This window comes from Mobula birostris, chromosome 2 (assembly GCF_030028105.1).
Source record: "Mobula birostris isolate sMobBir1 chromosome 2, sMobBir1.hap1, whole genome shotgun sequence".
NCBI classification, from domain to species: Eukaryota; Metazoa; Chordata; class Chondrichthyes; order Myliobatiformes; family Myliobatidae; genus Mobula; species Mobula birostris.
Genome location: NC_092371.1, coordinates 60718447 through 60738729, shown reverse-complemented (window position 1 = coordinate 60738729; position 20283 = coordinate 60718447). Strand labels below are relative to the sequence as shown.

At 39.8% G+C, this 20283-nt stretch overlaps 1 protein-coding gene across 3 annotated transcripts in view; it reads left to right on the top strand.

Annotated features, from left to right (window-relative positions):
* Positions 1-20283, top strand: part of LOC140187024 (receptor-type tyrosine-protein phosphatase T) — a 1622799-nt gene that overhangs the window by 1159874 nt on the left and 442642 nt on the right. For all 3 annotated transcript variants that reach the window (XM_072241892.1, XM_072241901.1, XM_072241888.1), the window contains exons 10-11: positions 2710-2911; positions 17949-18051. In XM_072241892.1, coding sequence (XP_072097993.1) covers positions 2710-2911; positions 17949-18051 — 305 coding nt within the window. The remainder of the gene's footprint in view (positions 1-2709; positions 2912-17948; positions 18052-20283) is intronic.

Sequence of the window (20283 nt, the reverse complement as noted above, 5' to 3'; positions counted from 1 at the left end):
TGTAGAGACACACCCCATAGGCACACATCCTCTAGGCCACTCCTGGAGATAACAAAAACACTAGGCTGCTCAGCTAGCTCCGAGAGCGGGAACCCACTGCCACAAAGAATTGCAGTTGTAGTGCAGCTGTAGATCACAGACTCCAACAGGACCTCGCCACCTTGAAAAGGAAAGAAGAAATATTAGAAAGAAAAAAATTGTTTTGCAGATGAACTGAAAAAAGTCACCTTCTGATGTCATCTTTATCTCCTGCACCCTCCCCGCTAATTTTTCCATAAGACCATAAGACATAGGAGCAGAATTAGGTCATCTGGCCCATCGAGTCTGCTCCGCCATTCAATCATGGCTGATCCTTTTTTTCTATCTCCTCCTCAACCCCAGTTCCTGGCCTTCTCCCTGTAACCTTTGATGCCATGTCCAACCAAGATCCTATCAATCTCTGCCTTAAACACACCCAGTGACCTGGTCTCCACAGCTGCATGTGGCAACAAATGAATGCTAACATGGCATTTGCCTTCCTCACCACTGACTCAGCCTGCAAGTTAAACTTCAGGGTGTTCTGCACAAGGACTCCCAAGTCCCTTTGCATCTCAGATTCCTGGATTTTCTCCCCGTTTTGAAATAGTCCGCACATTTACGAGGGGTGATTGATAAGTTTGTGGCCTAAGGTAGAAGGAGATGAGTTATCAACTTCAAACTTTCTGCAGAATCACTCAGAGTTGAACTGCATATGAATGTAGCGAAAGCTGTATAACTGATGTCCTTCTACCGTAGGCCACGAATTTATCAATCACCTGTGCTGTGGTCACTTTCTGGAGGTCCAAGATCTGTATGTTCCACGACTGCTGAACTAAGTGTGTAAATGTAGGAGGAGACTATGTTAAAAAATAAATGTGCTAGGTTTTCTGAAATTGACTCCTTCTACCTTAGGCCACAAACTTATCAATCATCCCTCGTATTTCTACTTCCAAAGTGCATGACCATGCATTTTCCAACATTGTATTTCATTTGCCACTTTCTTGACCATTCTCCTAATCTGTCCAACTCCTTCTGCATCCTACCTGTTTCCTGGACACTACCTGCCCCTCCACAAATCTTCATATCATCTGCAAACTTAGCAACAAAGCCATCTATTTTATCTTCTAAATCATTTCTATACCGCATAAAAAGAAGTGGTCCCAACACTGACCCTTGTGGAACACCACTAGTCACTGGCAGCTAACCAAAAAAGGATCCTTTTATTCCCGCTCGCTGCCTCATACCAATCAGCCAATGCTCTAACCATGTTATTAACTTTCCTGTAACACCATGGGCTCTTAACTTGGTAAGCAGCCTCATGTGTGGCACCTTGTCAAAGGCCTTCTAAAAGTCCAGATATACAACATCCACTGCATCCCCTTTATCTATCCAACTTGTAATCTCCTCAAAGAATTCCAACAGGTTGGTCAGACAGAATTTTCCCTGAAGGAAACCTTGCTGACTTTGTACTATCTTGTCCTGTGTCACCAAGTACTCCGCCACCTCATCCTTAACAATTGACTACAACATCCTCCCAATCACTGAAGATCAGGTTAACTGGTCTATAATTTCCTTTCTGCTGCCATCCTCCTTTCTTAAACAGTGGAGTAAAATTTGCAATTTTCCAGTCCTCTGGCACCATGCCAGAGTCCAATAATTTTTGAAAGATCATTACGAATGCCCCCACAATCTCTAACGCTTTTTCAGAACCCTAGGTGCAGTTTTCAATAATCTTTTTAAAAGATTAAAATTAATAATTGTTAAAATGGATTTTTAAAGTACTTCATTTATTTTAATCTGTTTCTGTTATACTTTTATTAATAGTAAAACAATGATTGTACATAAGTAAACAACAGAACTAATTTTTTTCTATTAAAAGTCCATAATTATTGTTACTAAGACTCTAATCAATGATCATCTCTGCTCAAAGTTACTATGGCATTCCAGAGAACTTTTAGAGTTGCCAATTTGGGTAAACACTCTCAAAAATATTCAACACCTCTTGGTATGCCATTACTGTAGACTATCACTACATCTTCAATATCACAGTATATAATGTACGACAATGTTTTACTTACCATTGTAATTCCAAGCTCCAATAAAATGTAATCTTATTGTACTATATTTGATTTTGAGGTAAAATGTGCTTAAAAGGGATTAAATTATAACATCTAGTGAAGAGGTTATCTGTAATGATTTTATGAGGTGTTCCTTTTTAGATGCTGCCCGATTTGTGTTTTCGCCAATAATAGAAATTACAATATGGGTGTATATCAAGAAGAATGGAAAATATGTTCTATCCTCATAAATTAACATGGTCCTATGCTTTTGTTATTTGAAAAGCAAGCAAGTTGCAGGCATGAAGCGCAAGTTATAATAACTTGCCAATACATTTATGATTGCTGTCAATTAGTAGATATAGATGGCAGAAAGTTTAGAAATAGGCCACTATTAAATAAATCATAGACCCTGCCATTCAACGTCGGAATATTAGGAGCACTATTGTGACTGACAACTGTAAAAGGCTCATTCACTAGCAATCAAAGTTCTTTGTGTATATCAAGGACCAGATGAATAAAATAGCAGGATGGGCATCATTGCTTCAGAATGCTTTAAACAATAAATTGACTATGACAGAGATTTTATTTGTGTAATCTGCAGTTCATAATAGCTGCTTTTATTTCTTTTCAGATAACCTATAAGGCTGCTGGGTCCTTTGACCCTAATGTCGAGCTTTCCAACCAAAGAGGGAGAGTGTTCAAACAGCGGAATGAGACCCATCACTTGTTTGTAGGGCTTTATCCAGGCACAACCTACTCTTTCACAATAAGAGCGAGCACCGTAAAAGGTTTTGGACTGCCAGTCACCACTCGCATTACGACAAAAATATCAGGTAAAAAACATCCAATACGCTGGACCACTCTAATGAACAAATCCCATAAGTTTAATAGAAATGTTTGTATTATTTTTTTAAAAAAATTTTTGGGTAGCTATCAGAGTCAGATCATAATTCTTAGATTCAATTCATTTCATTCAATTAAGTCAATCTGAAGGACTCAAACTTTTATTTTAAGGACTAAAAGACAACCTCCAAGAAGGGCGAGAGGATAGAATTTAACCTGAGTTCCTCAGCTTGGCAGAAAGTGGCAAGTGGAGGCACATAGGGACCAGTTCTGGGAAGAAGTATATATATAAATGAATTAAATTCACAAATGGTGTTAAATTTTTCAAATGTTACGAAATTGGGGATGTAAAGCAAAAACAGAACCAGATCATGTTTATCATTGATTTATATGTTCTGAATTTTTTCTATATTTTGTGGAAACAGTACAGTACAAAGACATAATATTACTACAAAGCAAAAAATTCATAAATAGTGCAAAAATAATAAAGTAGTGCTCATGGGTTCATGGACAATTCAAAAATTTGATGGCAGAGTGAAAGAAACTTTTCCTAAGTCATTGACTAGTCATTGATCCTCTGGCTAGGATCTTTATGTCCTCGTTGTCCACGGGAATGGTACCGGAGGATTGGAGGGAGGCGAATGTTGTTCCCTTGTTCAAAAAAGGTAGTAGGGATAGTCCGGGTAATTATAGACCAGTGAGCCTTACGTCTGTGGTGGGAAAGCTGTTGGAAAAGATTCTTAGAAATAGGATCTATAGGCATTTGGAGAATCATTGTCTGATCAGGGACAGTCAGCATGGCTTTGTGAAGGGCAGATCATGTCTAACAAGCCTGATAGAGTTCTTTGAGGAGGTGACCAGGCATATAGATGAGGGTAGTGCAGTGGATGTGATCTATATGGATTTTAGTAAGGCATTTGACAAGGTTCCACACGGTAGGCTTATTCAGAAAGTTAGAAGGCATGGGATCCAGGGAAGTTTGGCCAGGTGGATTCAGAATTGGCTTGCCTGCAGAAGGCAGAGGGTGGTGGTGGAGGGAGTACATTCAGATTGGAGGATTGTGACTAGTGATGTCTCACAAGGATCTGTTCTGGGACCTCTACTTTTCGTGATTTTTATTAACGACCTGGATGTGGGGGTAGAAAGGTGGGTTGGCAAGTTTGCAGACGACACAAAGGTTGGTGGTGTTGTAGATAGTGTAGAGGATTGTCAAAGATTGCAGAGGGACATTGATAGGATGCAGAAGTGGGCTGAGAAGTGGTAGATGGAGTTCAACCCGGAGAAGTGTGAGGTGGTATACTTTGGAAGGACAAACTCCAAGGCAGAGTACAAAGTAAATGGCAGGATACTTGGTAGTGTGGAGGAGCAGAGGGATCTGGGGGTACATGTCCACAGATCCCTGAAAGTTGCCTCACAGGTGGATAGGGTAGTTAAGAAAGCTTATGGGGTGTTAGCTTTCATAAGTCGAGGGATAGAGTTTAAGAGTCGCGATGTAATGATGCAGCTCTATAAAACTCTGGTTAGGCCAGACTTGGAGTACTGTGTCCAGTTCTGGTCACCTCACTATAGGAAGGATGTGGAAGCACTGGAAAGGGTACAGAGGAGATTTACCAGGATGCTGCCTGGTTTAGAAAGTATGCATTATGATCAGAGATTAAGGGAGCTAGGGCTTTACTCTTTGGAGAGGAGGGGGATGAGAGGAGACATGATAGAGGTATACAAGATAATAAGGGGAATAGATAGAGTGGATAGCCAGCACCTCTTCCCCAGGGCACCACTGCTCAATACAAGAGGACATTGCTTTAAGGTAAAGGGTGGGAAGTTCAAGGGGGATATTAGAGGAAGGTTTTTTACTCAGAGAGTGGTTGGTGTGTGGAATGCACTGCCTGAGTCAGTGGTGGAGGCAGATACACTAGTGAAGTTTAAGGGACTACTAGACAGGTATATGGAGGAAGCTAAGATGGGGGCTTATATGGGAGGCAGGGTCTGAGGGTCGGCACTACATTGTGGGCCGAAGGGCCTGTACTGTGCTGTACTATTCTATGTTCTATGTTCTATGTTCTATTGGTCTTTAGGCTCCTGTACTACTTCCCTGTTGGTAGTAATGAGGAAAGGTCATGTTCAGATGGTGTGAGCCCTCAGTGATGCATGCCACCTTCTTGAGACATCACCTTTTGAAGGTGTCCTTGTGATGGAGATGGCTGACATCACAACCCTCAACACCATTTTGTGATCGTATGCTCTAGGGAACTTCCATACCAGGCTTGATGCAACCTGTCAGAATGTTCTTCACCATATATCTATAGAAATTAGCAAGGGCCTTTGGTAAAATATGTTATAACTTATTATTATGACTTGTAACTTATTATTGATGAACAGTAATGCATTTGCACACTGATAATCATTGAACAAAGATCCTATGTCACAATACAAGGGTAAATGGCATTAAACTTGCCATTTCTGTTTGTATTTCTGAATGCAGAACACCTCCAGAACCACTTCCAACATGATATGACTCAATGATGTTGTATACACTAATATACAGAACCCGGAACATTTGTCTGTTTGTAGAATTACTACTGGTGAACACATATGGATCACATTATTGTTCTTTGCAGCCAAACTAAAACTTCAATAAGAAACCATGAATATGGTAGAGGCAAAATCTATTCAGCTGCAATGTTGTGATATACAGTATATGTCAGATAAACTTCAGATGAAAATTTGATTTATTTTAATTTATTTTTAATTTATTGCGAGGGAGAGATACAAGAGTAGGCCATTCTGGCCCTTCAAGCGACACTGCCCAGAAATCCCCCAATTTAACCCTGGCTTAATCACAGGACAATTTACAATGACCAGTTAACCTACCAACTTAACAGTCTATGGGCTGTGGGAGGAGACCAGAATACTCAGAAGAAAACCATGCAGTCACGGGGAGAAAATATAAACTCCTTACAAGCAGTGGCAGGAAATGTACTGTAAAGGATTGTGTTAACCACCACGTTACCATGCCACCGTGCAGCAAGATTTAGACAGGCAGCTCTATGAATGGATAGTTACACTAGATAGCTACAATTAATGCCAATAAATACTAATCTACATCAGTGATCTACTACAATAGCATTACTATTCACCTCAACAATGAAAGAATGGAAACATACTTAAGAGCTCCCCAGAAAATGACTAGCTTGTATTGTCAATCAAGCATAGGGCAGGTGCATTATAAACCAATTACTCTTTTTCTGTCACCACGGCTGATACTTGTCCAGCAAAAGAAATGTATCCTTCAAAGGTGTTTGCTGCTTTATTTTCATTCTTCTTTAAACAAGATGGAAACAAAAGCCAAAGTTTCAACATATCACAGCAGGTTGCCTAGTTGTGTGGGAGAATATGAAGATTACTGTCTTTACACAACATCCTTGCACATCCCTGTTGTGCTCACCCTCGGATGAAAAGGCAAGTTAAAGTCTGGCAGTAAATTTGCATCAAAATGACTCCTTAAAAAGAATGTAGTTAAATGCGTCCCAATGCTGTGAGAGGTACTGATGCCTCCATCACCCCTGCATGTCCTTTTTTTTATGTTGGTGAGCCTCATTACACCACAAGGAAATGCATTTTTAAATGGAATGATTTTTGACAGTCTGTTATGATGAAATCGTGAGGGTGTGCATCTAAGGATTTAAACCTAGGTGCAGAAACAAGAAAGTGAGGAGCTTTCACTCTGTCACATGTTTCAAACATTGGAACATGCACGTCTGGAGAAAACTAAAAAGAGGATCAACATGAGCTGAGTGTCCAGTTGTTCTGTGTTCTTTCATTCATTCCCAAGTTGACTGTTTTCTGTTTTCCTTACACAACGAACCGTGGAAACTTAAAAATACCCAGCAGTGGCTGAACTAATTCTCAATTACGGAAATAAGTTTTTGTAATTGTAGCTAGTGTGGCGGCTAGTGTAACAATTTACAGCACTAGCAACTGGAGTTCGATTCCCACCACTGTCTGTAAGGAGTTTGTACATTCTCCCTGTGATCATGTGGGTTTCCTCCAGATGCTCTGGTTTCCACCAACGTTCCAAAGATGCATGAGTAAATCGTGCTATTTTGGCACCGGCAGTGTGGCAACACCTTTGGGCTGTCTGCAGCACAATATATCTTTGAGTGTGTTGGTCATTGACACAAACAACACATTTCACTATATGTTTCGATGTTTTGATATACATGTGACACATAAAGCTAATCTACTCAAAGGTGAAACCGTGCCCTGATTTCCTTAAAATACCCATCTACACAAGTGCAAGGTAAATTGACATCTGTCTATCTTGACGGCTAACTAATAGTGATTAAAACAGAACAACCGATGTACCATAGGGAGCCCTCTGACTGGTTGTATCACTGCCTAGTATGAAGACTTCAATGTACAGGATTGAGAAAAACTGCAGACGGTAGTAGCCTCAGCCAGTTCAGTCATGGGCACTGCTTCAAGATGGTGGCTTGCATCATTAAAGATGCTCACCTTCCAGAACATGCCCTCTTATCATTACTTCAGGGAGGAGATACAGGAAACTGAAGATGTACACTTAGTGTTTTAGGACCAGCTAGTTCCACTTCACCATCAGATTCCTGAAGAGTCCAGGAATGCATAAAAACTATTTCACTATTTTGCTCCTTTTTTGCAATAGTTATTTACTTACTTATTTACTTGTTATATTTCTTATTGTAACATATAGTATTTTTATGTATTGCACTGTATTGCTGCCACAGAACGACAAATTGCATGACATATGCCAAAGATAATAAGCCTGATTCTGATGCAAGTCCCAAACAAAAGTACCAAAGTGTCAAATTCTTTGCTTTGCCATAACTGGACCAGCATGAAATAATAATATGAGATCCCTTACCTTCTGGAGTACTTGTGATTCCTTGACAATTAGAATAAACAAGTTCTGTGTGAGTACACTCTGGATGTCAGATTCACTCTTAATTAAGCTCCATAGTGGGCACAGATGGAGGTTCCTTGACATCTATTTGTATTAGAAGAAAATGGAAGACAGAACCCAACTAAAACATTTACATTCATTGGACTGGAATTCAGTCCTGCCATAAACTGATGCTTCCTTCCTTATGCTCATTGGCATCTATCAACTTGGGGGAAAAAAAAACAGCTTCAAATTTTATCAAATACTGGATGTTGTCTCACAGTAGAGTGTATATCAGAGAAGGAAAGAACTTGGAGACATAATAGGCATCACTGGATGCCCACTGAACTGTTCAGACTGGAAGTAATTAGTTGCTCAGGATCATTTGCTGGGAAAAGAGGAGTGAGGAAAAGGCCATCACCATGAGGCTTGATATGTTCAGAGTATAAACATGAGTAAGCCTGCAGATCCTGGAAATGCAAAGCAAACACACAGAAAATGCTGAAGGAACTCAGCAGGTCAGGCAGCATCTAATAAACAGTTGATGTTTCAGGCCGTGACATTTTTCAGGAATGAGAAGGAAGGGGGAGAGATCAGAATGAAAAAGTGGCAGAAGAGGAAGGAGCCTAGCTGAAAGGTGATGGATGAAGCCAGGTAGGTGAGAAAGATCGAGGGCTGGAGAAGGAGGAATTCGATTGGAGAGGAGAGTGGGCCTTAGGAGAAAAGGAAGGAGGAGGGGACCTGGGGGTAGTAATAGGTAATTGAGATGAAGTAAAAAGTCAGAGACACGGGGGTTGGAGGGGAATTACTGGAAAGAGAACTTCCCCCTTCCTTCTCAGTCCTGAAGAAGGACCTTAGCCCAAAAAGTCAGCTGGTTATTCATTTCCATAGATGCTGCCTGATCTACTGAGTTCCTCCAGCATTTTGTGTGTGTTGCCTATATCAGAGCGTGCAAGAAGCAATTATCCAAGCTAACGTTGTCAATCATTCCCTTTGCTAACAGTGAAGTATTATATTGCTCCAATAACTTGATATTTGCCTCTCGAAGTTAATCGATTAAAATCAGAGAGTATTTGTACTCACTCAGTGACCACTTTACTAAGTACCTCCTGACTTAATAATGTAGCCACTGAGTGTATCTTTGGAATCTTATACTGCCGTAGTCCATCCACTTCAACATGTTCAGCGTGTTGTGCATTCAGAGGTGTTCTTCTGTACACCAAAGCTTTAACTAATGGCTACCTGAGATACTGTTGCCTTCCTGTCATCTTGACCAGTATGACCACTCTCCTCTGAGCTCTCTCACTAACAAGGCATTTTCACCCGCAGAAATGCTGCCCACGGGATTTTTTTTTTTTGCTGTTTTATTCACCGTTCTCTGTAAACTCAAGAGACCGTTGTGTGGAAAATCCCAGAAGATCAATTTTCTGAGATACTCATTCCACAGTCAAAGTCATTTCTTCTCCATTCTGATGTTCGGTCTAAACAACTGAACCGCTTGACAACGCATGCTTTTATGTATTGAGTTGCTGCCATATGATTGGCCAATTAAATATTTGTATTATCGAGCAGTTGAGCAGGTATATCTAATAAAGTGGCCACTGAGTACATCAGCATACTTCCATAATTTTTGAGTTAAATTACTGAAAGGCTCTACCTGACAGCAATTATGTCTAACTTAGTTTCCTGGATAGTAGCAATTTAAACAGATGGCTCACCCACCACATTCTCAGGTGGAATTATGAATGAGCAAATTAATGCCAGCCTCGTCAGCAACCCCATATCTCAAGACTGAATCATGAAAAAAAGGCCTTAGATTATTACCATTTACATTGAAATTAAAGACCACGAAGTATGCTATTCTGTGCTTGCTTATTAGTGAAATATGCTAACTTATTATTTATGAGATATTCAAGTGAATGTTTCCTTGCATATCACCATTCTTCTTTAATGTTTGCCGCTGTAAAAATAAAATTATTCTTCTCAGCAATACGAAGAATGCTAATTGATGTGGGATTTTAATATTTACATGGCTAATAGCAAGGAAAATGAGATAATAAGAGGCAATTTGTCAAAAACTATTATCAAAGTTTCCTTAGTGCTTGAAATATCTGATTGGATTGATATCTTGAGAATCATTGTAATATAATCAAAATGTACTATTTCTGTTTGCAAGGAATAATTTCCAAGTGTTGGATACAATGAATTAATTACTATAAACTGGGTATTTCTCATACCAGAATTATCCTGGCTATGACAGATATTTCTGAAGGGAATTATTGGCAGTCAGCCATTCCCTGGAATTATGTCTGGACAAGCCAAGTGGTAGTGACTGGATCAGTTGTCACGTCATGCCGTCATTCGAGCCGCCAGTAGAACCTTCTGGTATTTCACTCAGAAAACTGCCTTCTGATTCAATAACCATCAGATCAGTGTAGGACTGAAGACGCAATTCTGTTGAATTGAGACTAGGAAGAAAAGATTAATAACTAATCTATTTATTTCAATGTTTTTACTATTTCTCAGCAATAAGTGAGTATTTTTATATTAAAATAAGTTATATTAAAATAATTAAGGCTTTTAAAATTTATAAAAACGTTAATAGACTTCAGTAAAAGGCAAAGTTCCACCCCCAGTTTTGCATCATGCCCAGGAGTGCCAGGGTTATTCGGTGCCTGATGTCTCAAATCAAAGACTCGGCTCAATCCACTCTCCACATCCAACACAGATGAGTGCTGGCGTAAAACGATTCTGGACTGCAAGTTCAGGCAGCAGGCTAATTTCAACTAGAGTGGGCCTATACTTCAGAGTCCTTAGGTGGTTCATGTACATATCATCAAACAACGTTAGTTCTGAGGCAGATGTTTGGGCAATGGAAGCTGGCCTTCCAAAGGATGGCCATATGCTGTATATGTATCAATTGCATTGATTACAGTTTAGTATTAAACTAATTATGATTGATATAAAGTCTAATACTTAATGACAATTCTAAATGGTGATCAGATGTTGATACAGCTAAAATAGTTTGTTTAGTTCCAGAGAAATGCAAAGGTCTTTTGAATTGTACAAAATTGTAAAAGCAGAATCATCTAACTGGAAAAGCAACACTCACAACACGCTGGAGGAACTCAACTCAGCAGGTTGGGCAGCATTCGTGAAACCCTTCGGTCCAAAACGCTTCCCATTCCCATTCAGATATAGAAACATAGAAACATAGAAAATAGGTGCAGGAGTAGGCCATTTGGCCCTTCGAGCCTGCACCGCCATTTATTATGATCATGGCTGATCATCCAACTCAGAACCCCGCCCCAGCCTTCCCTCCATACCCCCTGACCCCCGTAGCCACAAGGGCCATATCTAACTCCCTCTTAAATATAGCCAATGAACTGGCCTCAACTGTTTCCTGTGGCAGAGAATTCCACAGATTCACCACTCTCTGTGTGAAGAAGTTTTTCCTAATCTCCGTCCTAAAAGGCTTCCCCTCTATCCTCAAACTGTGGCCCCTCGTTCTGGACTTCCCCAACATCGGGAACAATCTTCCTGCATCTAGCCTGTCCAATCCCTTTAGGATCTTATACGTTTCAATCAGATCCCCCCTCAATCTTCTAAATTCCAACGAGTACAAGCCCAGTTCATCCAGTCTTTCTTCATATGAAAGTCCTGCCATCCCAGGAATCAATCTGGTGAACCTTCTTTGTACTCTCTCTATGGCAAGGATGTCTTTCCTCAGATTAGGGGACCAAAACTGCACACAATACTCCAGGTGTGGTCTCACCAAGGCCTTGTACAACTGCAGTAGTACCTCCCTGCTCCTGTACTCGAATCCTCTCGCTATAAATGCCAGCATACCGTTCGCCTTTTTCACCGCCTGCTGTACCTGCATGCCCACTTTCAATGACTGGTGTATAATGACACCCAGGTCTCGTTGCACCTCCCCTTTTCCTAATCGGCCACCATTCAGATAATAATCTGTTTTCCTATTTTTGCCACCAAATTGGATAACTTCACATTTATCCACATTAAATTGCATCTGCCATGAATTTGCCCACTCACGCAACCTATCCAAGTCACCCTGCATCCTCTTAACATCCTCCTCACAGCTAACACTGCCACCTAGCTTCGTGTCATCCGCAAACTTGGAGATGTTGCATTTAATTCCCTCATCCAAGTCATTAATATATATTGTAAACAACTGGGGTCCCAGCACTGAGCCTTGCAGTACCCCACTAGTCACCGCCTGCCATTCTGAAAAGGTCCCGTTTATTCCCACTCTTTGCTTCCGGTCTGCTAACCAATTCTCCACCCACACCAATACCTTACCCCCAATACCGTGTGCTTTAAGTTTGCACACTAATCTCCTGTGTGGGACCTTGTCAAAAGCCTTTTGAAAATCCAAATATACCACATCCACTGGTTCTCCCCTATCCACTCTACTAGTTACAACCTCAAAAAATTCTATGAGATTCGTCAGACATGATTTTCCTTTCACAAATCCATGCTGACTTTGTCCGATGATTTCACCGCTTTCCAAATGTGCTGTTATCACATCCTTGATAACTGACTCCAGCAGTTTCCCCACCACCGACGTTAGGCTAACCGGTCTATAATTCCCCGGTTTCTCTCTCCCTCCTTTTTTAAAAAGTGGAGTTACATTAGCCACCCTCCAATCCTCAGGAACTAGTCCAGAATCTAACGAGTTTTGAAAAATTATCACTAATGCATCCACTATTTCTTGGGCTACTTCCTTAAGCACTCTAGGATGCAGACCATCTGGCCCTGGGGATTTATCTGCCTTCAATCCCTTCAATTTACCTAACACTACTTCCCTACTAACATGTATTTCGCTCAGTTCCTCCATCTCACTGGACCCTTTGTCCCCTACTATTTCTGGAAGATTATTTATGTCCTCCTTAGTGAAGACAGAACCAAAGTAATTATTCAATTGGTCTGCCATGTCCTTGCTCCCCATAATCAATTCACCTGTTTCTGTCTGCAGGGGACCTACATTTGTCTTTACCAGTCTTTTCCTTTTTACATATCTATAAAAGCTTTTACAGTCCGTTTTTATGTTCCCTGCCAGTTTTCTCTCATAATCTTTTTTCCCCTTCCTAATTAAGCCCTTTGTCCTCCTCTGCTGAACTCTGAATTTCTCCCAGTCCTCAGGTGAGCCACTTTCTCTGGCTAATTTGTATGCTTCTTCTTTGGAATTGATACTATCCCTAATTTCTCTTGTCAGCCAGGGGTGCACTACCTTCCTTGATTTATTCTTTTGCCAAACTGGGATGAACAATTGTTGTAGTTCATCCATGCAACCTTTAAATGCTTGCCATTGCATATCCACCGTCAATCCTTTAAGTGTCATTTGCCAGTCTATCTTAACTAATTCACGTCTCATACCTTCAAAGTTACCCCTCTTTAAGTTCAGAACCTTTGTTTCTGAATTAACTATGTCACTCTCCAACTTAATGAAGAATTCCACCATATTATGGTCACTCTTACCCAAGGGGCCTCTCACGACAAGATTGCTAATTAACCATACACGGCCTCCTCTACTGCCATGATGAGGCTAAACTCAGGTTGGAGGAGCAACACCTCATATACAGTCTAAGTAGTCTCCAGCCCCTTGGTATGAACATAGAATTCTCCAACTTCCAGTAATTCCGTCCCCCTCCCTTCCCCTATCCCTATTTCACTCTGCCCCCTCCTCCAACTGCCTACCACCTCCCTCATGGTTCCGTCTCCTTCTGCTACCCATTGCGTTTTCCCCTATTCCTTCTTCACCTTTCCTGCCTATCACCTCCCTGCTTCCCCTCTCCCACCACTTTATCTTTCCCCTTACTGCCTTTTCACCTGGAACCTACCAGCCTCCTCCTTCCCACCCTCCCCCCACCTACTTTATAGGGCCTCTGCTCCTTCCCTCTTCAGTCCTGACGAAGGGTTTCGGCCCGAAACGTTGACTGATCATTTCCACGGATGCTGCCCGACCTGCTGAGTTCCTCCATCATGTTGAGAGTGTTGCTTTGACCCCAGTATCTGCAGAGTATTTTGTGTTTACATCTAACTGGAAGAAGTTGATTATAATCTCAAAGCAATAAATAAATGTAACTTTTCTTCTGCGAAATCATGTATTTGGAGAAAATTGATGCTAAGTCAATTCATATCACTTGGGAGGCTTTTATTTGAAGAGTGGACGGTATTCCTTGATCTAAATTGATTTACGAGCATTGCTTAATGAAAAATAATGCAACAAATTCAAAAGATGATTTTTGGATTTATTGGAAAGGTAAGGGTGAAGTTAGACTTTCACAATATAACTGTATTTTACTACCTGTATTAAAAGATCTAACCATTAACAACCCCCTCTCAACTCTCAACACTACAATCTAAGTAAATTATGCAATAGATTACACATCCTCCCTGTGAAGACATTTGCAAATTTGAAAATTTATTTTTTCAGGCCATCAAAATTAAATTAAATTCTAAAACGGGGGTCCACTTCTGTTTACTAGGTTATAATTTTTACTACAACTTTTGTCAGGAGAACTCACACCAGTCCTCATTGAGAGGTCAGCATTGGAAAAGGAGAGCACACTCAAGTTCCTGGGCATCAGCATCTCTAAGGAGCTATCCTCAGCCCAAAACATTGATGCGATCATGAAGGCGCCACACCAGTGGCTCTACTTCATTAGATGTTTGAGGAAATTTGGTACGTTACCAAAGGCTCTTTCCAAATTCTATGTATGTGAGGTGAAGAGCATTCTGACTAGTTTCATCACAACCTGGTATGGAGCCTCTAATGGACAGAGTCACAAGAGGCTGTAGTGGGATTTAAACTCAACCTGCTTTTTCATGGCCACAAGCCATCCTCACCCATCAAGGTTATGTTCAAAAGTTGGTGCCTCAAGAAGGTAGGATCCTCATCATTTGGAACATGTCCGCTTCTCGTTACTCTCATTAGAGATGAGGTACAGGAGACTGAAGACCCATACTCAATGATTTAGGAATAACTTTTTTCCCTTCCACCTTCAGATTTTTGAATGGTCCAATGAACAGTACCCTGTTTTCCCTTTTATAGAGTTATAGAAAGTACAGCACAGAAACAGGCCCTTCAGACCCTCTAGTCCATGCTGAACTATTTAAACTGCCTACTCCCATCAACCCGCACGGGGACCATAGCCCTCCATTTCCCCCATCATCCACGTACCTCGGGGTCAATATCACAAATGACCTGACTTGGTCCAACCAAGCAGAGTCCACTGCCAAGAAGGCCCACCAGCGCCTTTACTTCCTAAGAAAGCAAAAGAAATTTGGCCTGTCCCCCAAAACCCTCACTAATTTTTATAGATGCACAGAAGAAAGCATTCTTCTAGGGTGCATCACAACCTGGTATGGAAGTTGTCCTGTCCAAGACCGGAAGAAGCTGCAGAAGATCATGAACATGGCCCAGCACATCACACAAACCAATCTTCCATCCTTGGACTCACTTTACACCGCACGCTGTCGGAGCAGTGCTGCTAGGATAATCAAGGACACAACCCACCCAGCCAACACACTTTTTGTTCCTCTTCCCTCGGGGAGAAGCCTCAGGAGCTTGAAGACTTGTATGGCCAGATTTGGGAACAGCTTCTTTCCAACTGTGATAAGACTGCTGAACGGATCCTGACCCGGATCTGGGCCGTACCCTCCAAATATCCAGACCTGCCCCTTGGTTTTTTTTGCACTACCTTACTTTCCAGTTTCTATTTTCTATTTATGATTTATAATTTAACTTTTTAATATTTCATATTGATTTGTAATCCAGGGAGTGCAAAGCGCAGAATCAAATATCGCTGTGATGATTGTACACTCTAGTAGCAATTGTTTGGCGACAATAAAGTAAAGTACCTATCCAAACTTCCCTTAAATATTGAAATCAAGCTCGCATGCACCACTTGCACTGGCAGCTCATTCTGCACTCCAATGACCCTCTATGACTCTTTTCTTTTGCACTGTTTATTTATCTTTAGATTTTTATACCTTTGCACTGTGCTGCTGCTACAACATACACATTTCACATCACATTAGTGGTTCTGACTCTGATCCTTCTGGGTTTTTTTGGCATGCGTTGAACCATTTCTGTGTTTGCAATCTTCATTCACGTGAAATTTCCTGAATTACTTCCCCTTCTACTTTCACAGTTCATGAAACCTTCCATCTAGACTTTTAGTTACCCTTCCAAACTCTTAACTGCTTCTCAGTGATATCAATATGCTTGTTTATTTTCCCTTATGCACAATCTTTAAAGTTTAATATGTACACTGTATTTAAAATCAAGCTATGGTTGTGAATACTTGACTCGAACTTGAATTAGAAAGATTAATAGCTCACTCACAGTACTGATTTACACAGATTGAACCTCAGTGCTGGGATACTTGATACTCCAGCATCTGAGATAAATGCTGACCATTTGATTTGCATAAAACACGTTTACAGCAACAAATTAGCTATCTCATAATACTCTACAGTTGACACATCCTCAATTAAATTTCATTTTCTTTATTTGGTTGGAATTTAGTGCTTTTTTTTTACCTTGGTGATAAAATTCCACAATTCATGCTTTTCATTTATAATTGGGAACATTGCAGTATTTGTTCTAAATATACCTACAGGGAAGAAGTCATGTCTCTGACACAACATTTTGTTGTTTGATTGTTGGGGTTTTTTGTATTGCTATATTTACGCTCTATTCTTGGTTGGCGTGGCTGTGACAAAATCAAATTACCCTCGGGATTAATAAAGTATATCTATCTATCTATCTATCTATCAGTGGTGTCAAGAGAACAACCTCTCCCTCAATGTTGCGAAATCAAAGGAGCTGGTTGTGGATTACAGGAGGAGTGGGGACAGACTAACCCCTATTGACATCAATGGATCTGGGGTTGAGAGGGTAAACAGCTTTAAGTTCCTTGGAATCCACATCACCGAAGACCTCACGTGGTGTGCACAAACCAACTGTGGGGTGAAAAAGGCACAACAGCGCCTCTTTCACCACAGATGGCTGAGGAAGTTTGATACGGGCCCTAAATCCTAAGAACATTCTACAGGGGCACAACTGAAAGCATCCTGGCTGGCTGCGTCGCTGCCTGGTATGGGAACTGTAGGATTCTGCGGAGTGGTGTGGACAGCCCAGCGCATCTGTAGATGTGAAATGCCCACTATTCAGGACATTGGACATTTACAGAGATAAGCGTGTAAAAAAGGGCCCAAAGGATCATTGGGGACCCAAGTCATCCCAACTGCAATCTATTCCAGCTGCTACCATCCAGGAAATGGTGCCACAGCATAAAAACCAAGACCAACAGGCTCCAGGACAGCTTCTTCCACCAGGCCATTTTTTGCTGATTTGAGTGTATTTCTATGTTACATTGACTGTTCTATTCATTATAAGTTACTATAAATTACTATGATATGCACATTGCACATTTAGATGGAGACATAACGTAAAAATTTTTGCTCCTCATGTATGTGAAGGATATAATAAAATAAAGTCAATTCAATTCAAAAGAATAATTTTGTAAGTAAGATTCCAGCACTTTATAAATAGTAGCATTTTAAGATTGTGCTCTCCTATTACAGAGATATTTTTATAAACGTTTAGATGCCTTTAAGGGTTGAATTTGAATTTCCTACCTATTTTTAAATAGTTACAAAAATTTGGGATGGAAGAATGAGTTCATTGGAAACAAAGCAATTTCCTGATTGGAAAGGAGGGTTATTCAAAATGAAAAATGTGCACCCATCCCTTCTCTAAGGAATGCTGAATTCAGCCTATTTTCAACCATAAGCCACACAAATGAACTTCTCCGCCAGCCAGTTTATCAATATAATAAAAACTATTTTCTATCAACCAACATGGGGTTACAGTAATAGGGCATTGTTAATGGTTACTGATGACAATCTCAGTAAAGGATAGATAAATGACACAGTGGAACACAAATGTGGCATCCTCCGTGAGCAGTAAGCGTGAAGAGATAATGAAATTATTGAATGGATGGGCTGTTCTGAGTTTGTAATCTCTATTTTGATTCCCTTCTCCATCTGTTTATACTCTTTCTGATTTTTCTTGGTAGCTCCCTCCATGCCACTGTATGACACTGACAGCCCTCTGAATGAGACTGACACAACAATCACAGTCCTATTGAAGCCAGCTCAATCAAGAGGAGCTCCAATCAGGTAAAAATGATTTTGAAAGTTGGTCATAATTCTAAGAAGCAAATTCTAAAAGTAGAAATACATAGACTTCATTACCTTATGGATTTATATTATACATTTATGTAACACAATCATGATAAGTTCTATAACATATAGACACCATATAAATTGATCTTTATTTTTCATATTACTCATCTGACTTGCTATTTTCTGTGTTAATCAATATGGTAAGCTTCCATATATTGATACATTTAATGTATGACTTTGTATTAAATATGAAGCATTGACATAATGCTATCAGTTTATTTATAAAAGTATCGTCATTAGACTAAGCACCCAGTTGGATTTCTCGACAACTGCATATGATTGATGACACAGTTGTGCATCATAGTCATCATGTGTGATTTGAAAATAGTGATTATGAATAGTGATTATATAAATAATCATATATATATAATTATTTATATATATGAAAATTTCAATTTATGCAGCTTCTTTAACCATTTCTGAAAATTTTAACAGTACTGAATTACTTTGCTTTACAAAAAGCTTTATAATATTAGTTCCAACTACTGAATTGAAATATGCATAATACATGTCAAAATTCTAGGGGAACCATATTTCAAAATGAATTCATAACTTACAATTTTCCTTCATAAACTTGTGCTTCCAAGAAATCTCAAAGGATTTGGAATGATACATCATTAGTCAATTTCCTGAACAGTTTTGCCCAAAATAAAGAGTATAATAGTTGTAGAGATTAGAATGTACTTTTTTGGGTAATTTACCTTAATTTTTCTTTTTCATTTGGTCAGCCACATCACATGTATCTAACATGAATCAGTCAATATCATAGCATGCCTTGTATCTGTTTTTATACACAACTTGTAATATTATATTTAATTTCTTTGTAATCCAGTTGAATGCTTCTGTTATTTATACATTTATTTATTGTGATACAGCGCAGAGCAAGCATTTCCAACCCTCTGAGCCACACCATCCAGCAACCCCTGAGTTAGCCCTAGTCTAATCATGGGACAGTTTATGATGACCAATTAACCTACTAACTGTTATGTTTGTGGACTGTGGGAGGAAAATGGAGCACCCAGAGGAAACCCTGTGGTCACAGGGAGAACGTACAAACACCTAACAGACAGTGGTGGGTTATTGCAGGTTAAATGTATGTTTGAGCCTGAGGGGGAATCAAGGGTTGAAAGGATCAGGCAGGGAAGATAAGTTGAGTCTAAGGTAATACTGAATGGCAGAAAACATGGACTTACTATGCTCCTATCTACCACGTTCTGATGACCTAATTTACATGCAAGAGCAAAGCATAAAACTGTGAGAGTCAAACTGATCCATAGTGCAAAACAAAAGCTAAGAGGGCTGATAATGTTAATCAGGTAAGCTTAAAGGCAATGCACAGTAACAGACAGATCAAACACATGAATTAACAGGACAAGTGGATGCAAGTAGTATTATTATGGAAAGATGGCTGCATGATGACCATGAAAGAAGAGTGAACATTGATTGGTATGTATATAACATTAAGAAGGAACTATCAAAAGGGGAAAGAAGATGGGATAGCGGTGTTACAGTGTCAATCAAAGAAGTAATCAATGTGACATCTGACACAGTATTAGAATAAGTGATGCTATAGCCATATTGCGGGGATTGTCTATTGACTCCTAAACAGTTGTGGTGATGCAGTGGAAGAAATCAAACATGAAATTAGAGGTGTACATGATAAGTGTACAATTTTAATCTTATTGTCGTTATATATGGACTGTTTAAATCAAGCTACCAATAATACTCTAGAAGAGAAATAGCTCGATTGTGCATTTTTTAGACCAACGTATTGAGAAACAATTAGAGAACAGATTATCCGAAACAGTACATTGTGTGTTGAAAAAGATATAATTAACAGTCTTGTGTGTGATCCATTAGACATCATAACATGATAGAATTTTTCATTAAGATGGAAAGTAAAGTAGTGGGGTTAGAAGCTAGATTCCTGAATTTGAACAAAGGAGACCATAAAGGTATGTGGAGTAAGTTTACTGTGACAGAATGGGGAGCTTCACTAACTGGTTCAACAGTGAAAATGAAGTGGATACTATTTTTTTTAATTTACAGGTGAATTCTAATAATTATTCATTCCACTTATGCAAAAATCAAATGATTGAGCTGTGACCGGTACATGAAATTAAAGATAGTAATATATCCACATAAATTTGCAGAAAAGCAGCAGGC